Source organism: Micromesistius poutassou, assembly GCF_964030765.1.
Source record: "Micromesistius poutassou genome assembly, chromosome: 14".
Classification (NCBI taxonomy): domain Eukaryota; kingdom Metazoa; phylum Chordata; class Actinopteri; order Gadiformes; family Gadidae; genus Micromesistius; species Micromesistius poutassou.
In genome coordinates this window covers 15697826-15710325 of record NC_140284.1, presented here as the reverse complement: position 1 = coordinate 15710325, position 12500 = coordinate 15697826, and the positions used below count along the sequence as shown (strand labels likewise).

The 12500-nt window shown below is 54.0% G+C and overlaps 1 protein-coding gene across 1 annotated transcript in view; it reads left to right on the top strand.

The window, feature by feature from the left end:
- Nucleotides 1-12500, top strand: part of col4a2 (collagen, type IV, alpha 2) — a gene marked incomplete at its 5' end in the record, with an annotated part of 51076 nt that overhangs the window by 10965 nt on the left and 27611 nt on the right. The window contains one exon of the mRNA XM_084478246.1: nucleotides 6695-6775. Coding sequence (XP_084334372.1) covers nucleotides 6695-6775 — 81 coding nt within the window. The remainder of the gene's footprint in view (nucleotides 1-6694; nucleotides 6776-12500) is intronic.

Below are 12500 nucleotides of genomic sequence, written 5' to 3'. Positions count from 1 at the left end.
GAGGCTGCAGAGGACCGAGGTGACTGGCAGCAGCTGCTGGGTGCTGTACAATGCGGACCTGAGCTCTGAGGCTTATCACCTCCACACTTCTCGTTCTATATGAGTGTTTGCACGTCTTACTGGGGTAGTTAAATGTTTATATGAGACTAAAGAATTGTCTTTGGAGGTAAGGTAATGACTCCCCGGGCCGTTGTGGAATGCGTGTGCGTGTGTGAACATTGTGCCCTATGAGGCCGTATTCACATATGAAACAATGGGCCATTGAGGAAGTGTGCTGGCTTTGTGAAGATATGACCGCCTATCCCCACGCTGTAGAGGGGATATGAGTCTCATTGTGATCGTTACATTAAAACAGGTTTCAGTGACGTTAGTGTGAAGGAGGCTAAAGGCTAAGCTAAAAGGAAGTGGTCAGGTCTGTGGTCGTCAACCACAGACCTGACCACTTCCGCCCCTCATGAGTGACAGCAGTGGTGGTGATCCACGCCGACCGCAGCAGGACCACACAACACCGGCCAGGATTGGATAATATGGGGGGGGGGGGGGGGGGGGGCTCTGAGGTCATGGTGGTGTGAGTGGGAGGACTGGCCTCCCAGCACACAGCTCACTACTGGAGAAGAGGTTTGGCATTCCGTTGCAAATCAGCCTTCATAGATTGATATCAAATTGTGCATGAAAAGAATTGACTGAATTCTAAACCAGAGCAAATATTGAATGCTCTCCAAAACCTCTGATGAAGATTCATCAGATTCATGGCATTATCTACTGATGTGTGTCATGGGCTTCCTTTGCCTTTAGGGACCGTAGAGAGGGAGAGGAGGAGGTTGGAGAGAGGGAGAGGAGGAGGTTAGAGAGAGGGAGAGGAGGAGGTTGGAGAGAGGGAGAGGAGGAGGTTAGAGAGAGGGAGAGGAGGAGGTTAGAGAGAGGGAGAGGAGGAGGTTGGAGAGAGGGAGAGGAGGAGGTTGGAGAGAGGGAGAGGAGGAGGTTAGAGAGAGGGAGAGGAGGAGGTTAGAGAGGTGGAGAGGTTCCACCACAGGAGAGAGTGATTGAGTGGGAGAGGAGCGGGCAGGTGGACGGGGGAGTCGGGATACCAGGCAGGGAGGGAGGCAGGGAGGGAGGGAGGGAGGGAGGGAGGCAGGGAGCGAGGGAGGGAGGGAGGCTCCCTGGACGCTCCTGAAGAGCAGAAGGTCACGGAAAGACAGCATTCCTTCTCAGAAGATGCATCGCTCTGACAGACCACCAGAGTCCTGGAGACACGTGTGTACAGAGAAGGCAGAGAATCCAGCCTGTTTTAGACATCTCCATTGCTACAGTGTACGCATTCAGCCTGCGGAGAAATGTGGGAAATGCTTACAGGAAGTGCAGCTGTGACATCTCTCATGACATATGGATTCATTCTTCTTCTTTGTTCTCTCTTTGTTCGCCATCCCAGTAATGGATCCAACCGTCACTTCCACTGCTGGGCGTATGCATTCATATTGGAGAGGCACTTTTATTACTGATGATGGATGCTGGAATAATCCAGAATGCACACATGGTGTATTTGGTAGGGTGTCCTCGAGTCTTGTGTGATGTTTCCTCTTCCTCCTCCACCTCCTCCTGCTCTTCCTCCTTCAGCTCCTCCTCCTCCTCCTCTCCTCACTCCTCCTTGCTGATCTACTGCTCTGTTCTCTTGCTCTGATCTCCTGGTCTGCAGCATCTCCTCTGCCCTCCTCCTGCTGAGTGAGAGCCAGGTATGGGGGCTCATATCTCAGAGACCTTATAGGGGCCCCCTCATAGGGGCCACCTCATAGGGGCCACCACACCGACCAGCTCAGCCAATAGGGGCTCATCTTGCTTATCGGCACTTCAATCATCGGTACAGCTGGCCATTCCGAGGACGTTTAGTAACGGCAGTGACCCACACCCTGGTGCATTCTGGGAGAGCTGTGGGCGGCCTCAGCGTGTGGAGGAGAGGCAGTGATGTCCACCTCGGTCCGACCAGGAGGGGGTCCCACTGGGGGCTGACTACAGTGAGCTACACCCTGGGGGTCTGGCCTGCTTATCAACCCTCTAGAGAGGAGGAAGTCAAGGAAGAAATGTGGATGTAGGAGGACTGGAGGCTGGGGACCAGGACAAGAGAATAACATTCACCTCCAGCCAGTGAGCTTTGGTCTATTACGGTCAGGGCAGAGCAGTCAATCATGCAGTCAGGTGAAACAATGGCTGATGGGAAGTGATGCAGATATGGAGTTTCCTGTTTAATAATAGCTTCCTTATAATCTTTATTGCTAAGACCAGAGATAGGGCCGTTGGCTTCAGCGTGTCTGCCCGGATGAACCCAGAGGCCGCAGCCAACAGCCTGACCTACAGCAGAGAGTCACACACACAGCCACACACACAGCCACACACACAGTCACACACAGTCACACACAGAGTCACACACACAGCCACACACAGTCACACACAGTCACACACAGAGTCACACACAGTCACACACAGAGTCACACACACAGCCACACAGTCACACACAGAGTCACACAGTCACACACAGTCACACACACAGTCACACACAGTCACACACAGTTACACACAGAGTCACACACACAGCCACACACAGTCACACACAGTCACACACAGAGTCACACACAGTCACACACAGTCACACACAGTCACACAATGGAATCCATCTCTGTTCACCAGACCTGTTAACCAGGCCTGTTAACCAGACCTGTTAACCAGACCTGTTTACTGAGTGCTGTCGCTCCCAGCCTGACAGAGGGACGTCTGTTTGGGCTCCGTGATGGACTGTGTGTCCCTGAGGAGCTCTGGCCCCCTGTTGAGCGTTGAGCGTGATGGACAGTGTGTCCCTGAGGGGCCCTGGCCCCTGCAGGGTGCAGCCTCCTGTTTACGTGTCACCGTCTGGAAACAGAGTTCTCTGCTCTTCTGTCATGTCGCTATGGGCTGCGTGTGGAGGGGTGTGTGTGTGTGTGTGTGTGTGTGTGTGTGTGTGTGTGTGCTGGCCCTCAACAAACTACAAATGTAGTCACCAGGCCATGAAGGATGATCAACACTGCAGGGCTGAACTGTAAACCAGCAACCAGAGACCACTCAGTACCACAGACAGGGCCCTGGTTCAGACAGGGTCCTGGGGTAGTCAGGGTCCTGGTTCAGCCAGGATCCTGGTTCAGACAGGGTCCTGGGGTAGTCAGGGTCCTGGGGTAGTCAGGGTCCTGGGGTAGTCAGGGTCCTGGGGGTCCTGGGGTAGCCAGGGTCCTGGTTCAGTCAGGGTCCCGGAGCGGTCCTGGGGGTCCTGGGGTAGTCAGGGTCCTGGGGATCCTGGGGTAGCCAGGGTCCTGGGAGTCCTGGGGTAGTCAGGGTCCTGGGGGTCCTGGTTCAGTCAGGGTCCCGGGGCGGTCCTGGGGAATGTGTTCCTCTTGTTTTGGTGGTTGTGAAGCTCCTTCGTTCCTCGCTGACAGTTGTTGTAATGAGAGTGAACCGTACGGCTCTCTGAATGGAACCAGGCTGTAGAGGTGCTTAACGGGCCTCACCGCTTCAGCTTATGCCCCCATATGGACTGTTAGGCCAACCTGGGGCCATGAGGAGGTCTCGTCCTCCAATGAGGAGGTCCAATTAGGAGCTAACAAACCATTACTGGTTTGAGCATGCTAGCTACATCCTGCTCCACTTCCTGCTCCACCTCCTCCCCTTCCCTGTCCTTTAAGAACGGCTCATGTACAGAGGAATGCATACAAACAGGAAGGGAGTACCCTGGCATCACCATAGTCTATCTTTAACAATGTGTGGTAAAGGTGGAATCCACCTCCTCCCTATCAGGTCTGTTCAGCCCTTCAGAGTCCAGCTAATGGAAAATGCAATTAGAGGGTAAAAAACATTTGCCTTTAAAATGTTGAAGTGTGTGTGTGTGCAGGCGGGTGTGTGCATACATTTTAGTGTGGAAGTATCACAACTCAACATGTGGCTCTCAACATGTGGCCCTCAACACCTGGCCCTCAACACCTGGCCCTCAATACCTGGCTCTCAACATGTGGCCCTCAACACCTGGCCCTCAACATGTGGCTCTCAACACCTAGCCCTCAACATGTGGCCCTCAACACGTGGCCCTCAACATGTGGCCCTCAACAACTGGCTCTCAACACCTGGCCCTCAACATGTGGCCCTCCCTGAGCCCCTCTCCTCCAGGGGCCCCCAGAGGAGGTCTGACCGTACCGGGGGACCGTAGAGGAAATGAAGTGCCTTGGTTTCGTGTTACCAGAACAGATCACAGGAACATTCAACCTTCCTGTTTTCTCTAGACACTGAGTACACATGTTCAGTTCAACTGACCTCAATGGACATGATCTGACACACACACACACACACACACACACGCACACACATACACACACACACACACACACACACAAACACACACATAAACACACAAACACACACACACACACACACACACGTTTCCATCCCCTATTTGAGTCCTGCTCCCTCTAACCCTATCGGAGTTGGCTCCAGGTCCTGGAGGCTGGTGGTCTCTATGACCGCTGGTATTCACTGTCCCAGAGCAGACAGACACCCCCTCCTCTTCTGAGGAAGGATCCTTATCATCTCATCAACAGCCCCACATGGAAGGACTAAGTGCATTAAGTGCCATAAGTGCTCCTCTATCCTCTAACGAGCCACTTAAATGAGCCAGAGGACTGTAGTACTGTTGGCGCCTCCAGCCTCCAGCCTCCAGCCTCCGTTCAGAGAGAGAGAGAGGAGAGAGGAGAGAGAGAGAGAGAGAGAGAGAGAGAGAGAGAGAGAGACAGAGAGAGAGTCGAGGAAGTCGGGGCATTCCTGGAGGAAGAGGCTGTTTGTGCCGCGGCTGTGGGGATGATTAAAGGATGCGTCCTGCTCAAAGAGGGTCTTTGTGTCGGCGGAGGGTCTCAATGTGGTCTTTGTCAGCGGGGTCCCATCGAGGGACCAGGGAGAGCCGCCCCAGCCCTGCTCCGCCATCTTGGCTCCTCTGTGGGCCTTGAGAGCGGACATTTTGAATACTTGTGGGCGGGGGGGGGGGGTCTTTCTATATTGTTAACAGAGTGCAGTGGGGGGGGAGGAATGTGCTGTCCATGAGCTCTAGTGTCCTGGTGTCCTCTCCGTCAGACGGAGATCCACCAGCAGGGGGTCCTCTGCCTCTCGTCCCCCCCCCCCCGACCATGTGACCTGGGGTCCGGCGGTCCGCTACAGCGTCTCGGGGGGAGAGGGGGGCAGGAAACCAGGAGCAGAAAGGGGCGTGGTTTCCTGTTTCGTGACGGAGACATTCTACCGGAGAGAATGTGACGGGGCTTTCCGAGGGGGGGCGGGGAGGGGGGGTTGAAAGGTGTTTTTCTACAGTTTGTCCATGTTTCCCCCTGGAGGAGGACAGGTTTACTATCGCTGGCAGCGTTTCAGTTTCCTGCCGGCCCGCTGACGTGCTCAGAGTTCCCCTCGCATGAGAGAAACGTCCAGTTTCAACAAACATGAAGGTCACGCTCAGAGAGGAAGGCCCTTCCAACCTGTCCGCTGCCACGCCTGCTTTCTACCTGCTGTCTGATGGTCAGACTACGGACCCTGACCCCCCCAAGGCAGCGAGGACCAGGACTTACATGACTCACACCGGTGGTGGATCCACCGTATGAACTGCGTATACACTCCATCGCACACACAAAGTACCTCAAGAGATGCTTTCAATGCGCATCGCAAAAAACCAACCAACCAAGGGACCAGTCGTTAATTGTGTTTGCTAATGAATGCAGCCTGCCCCCGCTGTCTGTCTGTTCCACCGTGTGTGCTGCCTTGTCAAGAAGGAACTTCTCGATGATCTAATGCGATGTTTGATCGGTCTGACTCAGGACGAGGTCTGAGACATTTCATTATTATCTTTAATCAACCCCAGAGACTTAGGAGCTTAGGAGACCGTGTTTCTCTGTCTTTGATTGGGTTACTGTCGACAGACAGCCCTCGCCATGGGTGGTGTGTGTGTGATGTGTGTGTGTGCGCGTCTGTGTGTGTGTGAAGTGGTTCTCTCGGTATGCAGCCGTCTGGACACAGAGATTTGTTATATTTCTGTCAGCCTATCAAAGGCCGTCTTTGATAGGCTGAGTCTCCATGCGACGAATGTCTGTCCTGGTAAACAGTCTGGCCGTCCTACGTGAGTCAGCGAGACACAAGCTAAACACGGCCCCCCGGCCCCCACACCGACGTACACAGCAGCCGCCTGAGAGGGCCCCTCACATGCAGGCGGCCCCTCACATGCGACATGTGCGTCCCCCCGCCACAGAAAACACACACCGCTGTCTGGACTGTCATCATTATTATTCACACACGCACACACACGCGCACATACAGTACATTCACACGCACACGCGCACAGACATTCATGCACACACACACGCCCTCACATACATTCACACACACACACACACACACACACACACACTCTCTGTGCCTAAGTACTAGGACAATACGAAACTCAATCAGGCACATTTATATATGTAGGTTTCTCCCGGTCGGTACAGTGTGGAAAAAAGATTAGGCTGTGAGACAATACAGACACAGGAGAATGACGCTGAGCTACAGTGAGCTGTAGCGAGCTATAGTGAGATACACAGTAGTGATAGAAGTGTTCCTCTGTGTTCTCGTGCCCCGCCCTGACCTCTCACCTCTCTTTGTGTTTCTCCTCCAGGGAGGAAAGAAGCACTCCGGCCCGTGTGGCGGCAGAGACTGCAGCGGACCATGTAAATGTTTCCCTGAGAAAGGAGCCAGGGTGAGTACCAACACCTCACCCCGTAAACGCCTCTCCACGGGGCGAGTACCAACACCTAACCCTCGTAAACGCCTCTCCACGGGGCGAGTACCAACACCTAACCCTCGTAAACACCTCTCCACGGGGCGAGTACCAACACCTAACCCTCGTAAACGCCTCTCCACGGGGCGAGTACCAACACCTAACCCTCGTAAACGCCTCTCCACGGGGCGAGTACCAACACCTAACCCTCGTAAACACCTCTCCACGGGGCGAGTACCAACACCTAACCCTCGTAAACACCTCTCCATGGGGCGAGTACCAACACCTAACCCTCGTAAACACCTCTCCACGGGGCGAGTACCAACACCTAACCCTCGTAAACACCTCTCCACCGGGCGAGTACCAACACCACGTCATCCAGACAACACCGTGCCTTTATTACGCTGCAGCCAGCTGTAGTGAACGATGACGGAGATGTTGAAGTGTCACAACAATACCAGCAGGACGTCCTGCGATGAGGAGAGGAACGAGGCAGCAGAGCCTCTGTCCCTGACGGAGGCAGCGGGGCCTCTGTCCCTGACGGAGGCAGCGGGGCCTCTGTCCCTGACGGAGGCAGCGGGGCCTCTGTCCCTGACGGAGGCAGCGGGGCCTCTGTCCCTGATGGAGGCAGCAGGGCCTCTGACGAGGAGAATGACGCTGCCTCCATCAGTCCCTGACGGAGGCAGCAGCTCCGCGTCAGAGCAGCTGTGGACGTTGCCTCACCGGTTCTCCCACGTGCCGACCGCTTGTTTATCTCGTGTTGAAGAAGAGCTCTGGTCTCTGACAGAGAGTGGGGGGGGATGGATGTTGGGGGGGGTGTCAGGGGGGGGGAGGGATGTCAGGGGGGGAGGGAGCGGTCGGCGTTAGTTCAAACATGAGCCTGGTCTCCAGGTGGCAGCTGTAGAACGGGCGAACGAGCCAGCAGGGAGAGGGGGTCGTTCCACCAATCAGGAGAGCGCTTCTCGTGCGCGTGAGTCATGAGAATGCGGGCGTTGGTTGTGCTTCCCCGGGTTCACGTTCCTGAATGGATCTCCCACATCCTGAACGCAAACGCTGGCAGGAGCACAAGGCCAGGTGCTGACAGCAAATCATGTCCAGGGCTGAAATGAAGCGCAGAGGGCTTGAAACATTCCTCCGTTACAATCCATCTCCGTGCGTTACCTTTCACCCCAGCCCTGTGCAGGACGGGGGGGGGACCTGGGCCTGTTGGAGGGCTGCTCACAGGAGATTTAATATACATACATCCTGTAGCCTCCGTGCTGTTCCCAGTGGAACCATGAACCTCGTGGATGCAGAGGACGGGGTAAGGAGAGACGTCTGAGACTCTGAACGGGGTCCGCTGGCCCCGAGGAGAGACGCATTCTGGGCTCTGACTGGCATGTGATGAGAGCGTAGCAGATCACCCTCACAGTGCAGCACACGCCACCGCTGCCCACCCGCCACGCAGGAGGCTCCCCCAGGGAGGAGAGAGAGAGGAAACACATTCCACGCTCCACCTCACAAATAGTAGGAGGTCAGGAGGTCTGCCTCCCTCTCTCTCCTTCACTCCCTCTCTCTCTCTCTCTCTCTTCCCCTCTCTCTCGCCCTCTCTCTCTCTCTTCCCCTCTCTCTCGCCCTCTCTCTCTCTCTCTCTCTCTCTCTCTTCCCCTCTCTCTCTCTCGCCCTCTAACCCCTCTCTCCCCCCCTCTCTCTCTCTCTCTCTTCCCCTCTCTCCCTCACTCTCTCTCTCTTCCCCTCTCTCTCTCTCTCGCCCTCTCTCTCTCACCCTCTCTCTCTCTTCCCCTCTCTCTCTCGCCCTCTCGCTCTCTCTCTCCCCCCCTCTCTCTCTCTCTCCCTCTCTCCCTCTCTCTCTCTCTCTCTCTCTCTCTCTCTCCCACTCTTCCCCTCTCTCCCTCTTCCCCTCCCTCTCTCCCTCTCTCTCTCTCCCCCTCTCTCTCTCTCTCTTTATTAATAGTTTGTTCTGACCCTGGTCCTCTGTGTTGTAGTAACTATGCAGGCTGCGGTTCCCCAGCCGCTCTGTCTCCTCTGGCCTCCATCGCTCAGCCTGCGATGGACTACTGACACAGGGCATTAGGGGTATCTACTGACAGGGCATTAGGGGTATCTACTGACACAGGGCATTAGGGGTATCTACTGACAGGGCATTAAGGGGTATCTACTGACACAGGGCATTAGGGGGTATCTACTGACACAGGGCATTAGGGGGTATCTACTGACACAGGGCATTAGGGGTATCTACTGACACAGGGCATTAGGGGTATCTACTGACACAGGGCATTAGGGGGTATCTACTGACACAGGGCATTAAGGGGTATCTACTGACAGGACATTAGGGGTATCTACTGACAGGGCATTAGGGGGTATCTACTGACAGGACATTAGGGGTATCTACTGACACAGGGCATTAGGGGTATCTACTGACACAGGGCATTAAGGGGTATCTACTGACAGGGCATTAGGGGTATCTACTGACACAGGGCATTAGGGGTATCTACTGACACAGGGCATTAGTGGTATCTACTGACACAGGACATTAGGGGTATCTACTGACACAGGGCATTAGGGGTATCTACTGACACAGGGCATTAGGGGGTATCTACTGACACAGGGCATTAGGGGTATCTACTGACAGGACATTAGGGGTATCTACTGACACAGGGCATTAGGGGTATCTACTGACACAGGACATTAGGGGTATCTACTGACAGGACATTAGGGGTATCTACTGTGTCGTGGCAATTTCCTTTAACAGATATTGTGTCTAGGACAGATGAGATTTCCCACTGCAAAAAAGCACACAATACATTGGAAAGCAATTAGACTCCTCTCTAGCAGAGTGAGTCCAGAATACTGTTTGACAGTAGAGTTATTTATACAGTTTCAGATCCTCCCCATATTGCAGATGTCAATAATCAACTCAAGTGATGTTTACCCAAGACACAGAGGTGCCTGTGTTTTTATCAAGGAGAAGAGTGCCTAAGGGGATGTCTTCTCCTTTGTGACCCGTTTACCCAAGTACGAAGGTTAACACTATTGGTTGACTCTAACTGTGCGTTCACACCAAAAGACACACGTTTCGCATGTTCGCGCGAACAGGCGAATGTTGCTGCGCGACAATTCCAAATCTGTCGCTGTGCAGTTATGTGTGCAGTTATGTCAGGCGAACTTGTCGCGCAGCGAATTTTGTCTGACAACGTCTTTTGCCCGCCAACGGTGCTTTATGCCAATTCATTCTCATCAACCATGGCCGAGATAACCACCATTGCGTGTCTCTACCTGTTGTGGAAGAGGGAGAGACGTCGGAAGGCCCGTCGTTTATGGGTTAATCATATAAGCCGGAGGCACACACCGCTTTGTGCCGTGATATTATATATATGTTTATATTATATATATATTTATATATATATAGATAGAGCTCCGGGAGTCGCAAACGGCAACAATCACTTTCTCCTCCAAGCTGCGGTTCACTGTGGAGTGCAGGGAACGGTTGGCCCAGCCGGTTGAACGCTGATTGGCTGTTTTACGTTACTTCACCCACGTTACCCACAGGGAGTGAACTCTGATTGGCTGTCTCACGCGAATGCCGCGGAAAAGTTGAAATATTTCAACTTCAGCGAATTTGTCGCGCTGCAAATCCACGTGAACGTGCTCGCTCGTTGACGTGGAAAAATGTTGCGCCGTCAATCAAATCTTGTCGCGGGTTTCCCATAGAGAAGGGAAGGTGGGACCGCTGACCACAGCACAAGGGCATTGCTTCTAAGGAGGAAGGTGGGACAGCTGACCAGAGCACATGGGATAACATTTTGACGACATCGCTCACTTGAATAGTCGACTCTGGGGAAAGGCAGGATGGCAAGACAATACGCGAAGGAAAGAACAAGGCCTAAGTTATAAAAACAAACAACATGTCAATTTTTCCATCACAACTGACACAGGGCATTAAGGGGTATCTACTGATACAGGGCATTAGGGGTATCTACTGACACAGGGCATTAAGGGGTATCTACTGACACAGGGCATTAGGGGTATCTACTGACACAGGGCATTAAGGGTATCTACTGACACAGGGCATTAGGGGGTATCTACTGACACAGGGCATTAAGGGGTATCTACTGACACAGGGCATTAGGGGTATCTACTGACACAGGGCATTAAGGGTATCTACTGACACAGGGCATTAGGGGGTATCTACTGACACAGGGCATTAAGGGGTTGGAGTAGGTGTGGGTATCTATTGGTAGAGGGCATTAGGGGGTAGGTGTGGGTATCTATTGGTAGAGGGCATTAGGGGGTTGGTGTGGGTATCTATTGGTAGAGGGCATTAGGGGGTAGGTGTGGGTATCTATTGGTAGAGGGCATTAGGGGGTAGGTGTGGGTGTCTATTGGTAGAGGGCATTAGGGGGTTGGTGTGGGTATCTATTGGTAGAGGGCATTAGGGGGTAGGTGTGGGTATCTATTGGTAGAGGGCATTAGGGGGTAGGTGTGGGTGTCTATTGGTAGAGGGCATTAGGGGGTTGGTGTGGGTATCTATTGGTAGAGGGCATTAGGGGGTAGGTGTGGGTATCTATTGGTAGAGGGCATTAGGGGGTAGGTGTGGGTGTCTTGCTCATGGATGTCTACGGGTAGGCTTCGTGCGTCCCGCCCCCTCATTACAACACCTGGAACAATAGTGTAGTGCTCACGTGCTCCTCCTGTTTACAGGATCTCCTTCTTTCCCACACTGGAGTGAGTCAGAGACGATGAGAGGGAACACTGGGAATGATCTTAATCTGGTCCCAGCGGCCACAGGGGCTAGAGCTCTGGAGCAGGGACGGGTTCACACAGACGAGCTTCATCTGTCTCTCTCTCTCTCTCTCTCTCTCTCTCTCTCTGTCTCTCTCTCTGTCTCTCTCTCTCTCCCCATCTCTCTCTCTCTTTATCACACAGTGATTAGTGTGTTATGCGCAGCAGGTCTGTCATGTTAGGAGGATTCTTCACAGCTGTGGTGATTGGCTGGGATTTGACACAGCTGTGATGTTGGGACAGACACTGAGAGGAGAGTGACGATGGAAGGCTCTCCCTCCTCTGGCTCTGGGTGTGTGTGTGTGTGTGTGTGTGTGTGTGTGTGTGTGTGCGTGTGTGCTTGCATGTGTGTGTATGTGTGTTTGTGTGTGTGTGTGTGTCTTTATGGGGTAAACAGACACACACATGGGCTGTACATTCCAAATGTACATCTTGGGAAAAGTGGAGATTTCACAGAGATGGAGATTCAGTGGATAACAGAGGGAGGAGGAGAGAAGGAGACACAGGAGGGAGGAGGAGAGAAGGAGACGCAGGAGGGGAGGAGGGGAGGAGGAGAGAAGGAGACACAGGAGGGGAGGAGGAGAGAAGGAGACACAGGAGGGGAGGAGGAGAGAAGGAGACGCAGGAGGGGAGGAGGAGAGAAGGAGACACGGGAGGGGAGGAGGAGAGAAGGAGACGCAGGAGGGGAGGAGGAGAGAAGGAGACACAGGAGGGGAGGAGGAGAGAAGGAGACACAGGCGAGAGGGGGGGGGGGGGGGTTCTGGAGGAGGGGGGGAGCGGGGGGGTTCTGGAGGAGGGGGTCCTAATGTTCATTTCATGGGATCCTGCTGGGGGGGGGGGATTTGTCCACCCCCCCTCCCTTGGCAGCGGGGCCCTCTGAGGGCCCCTCAGAACATCAGCCTGCTCCCCACGGCCCCCGGCT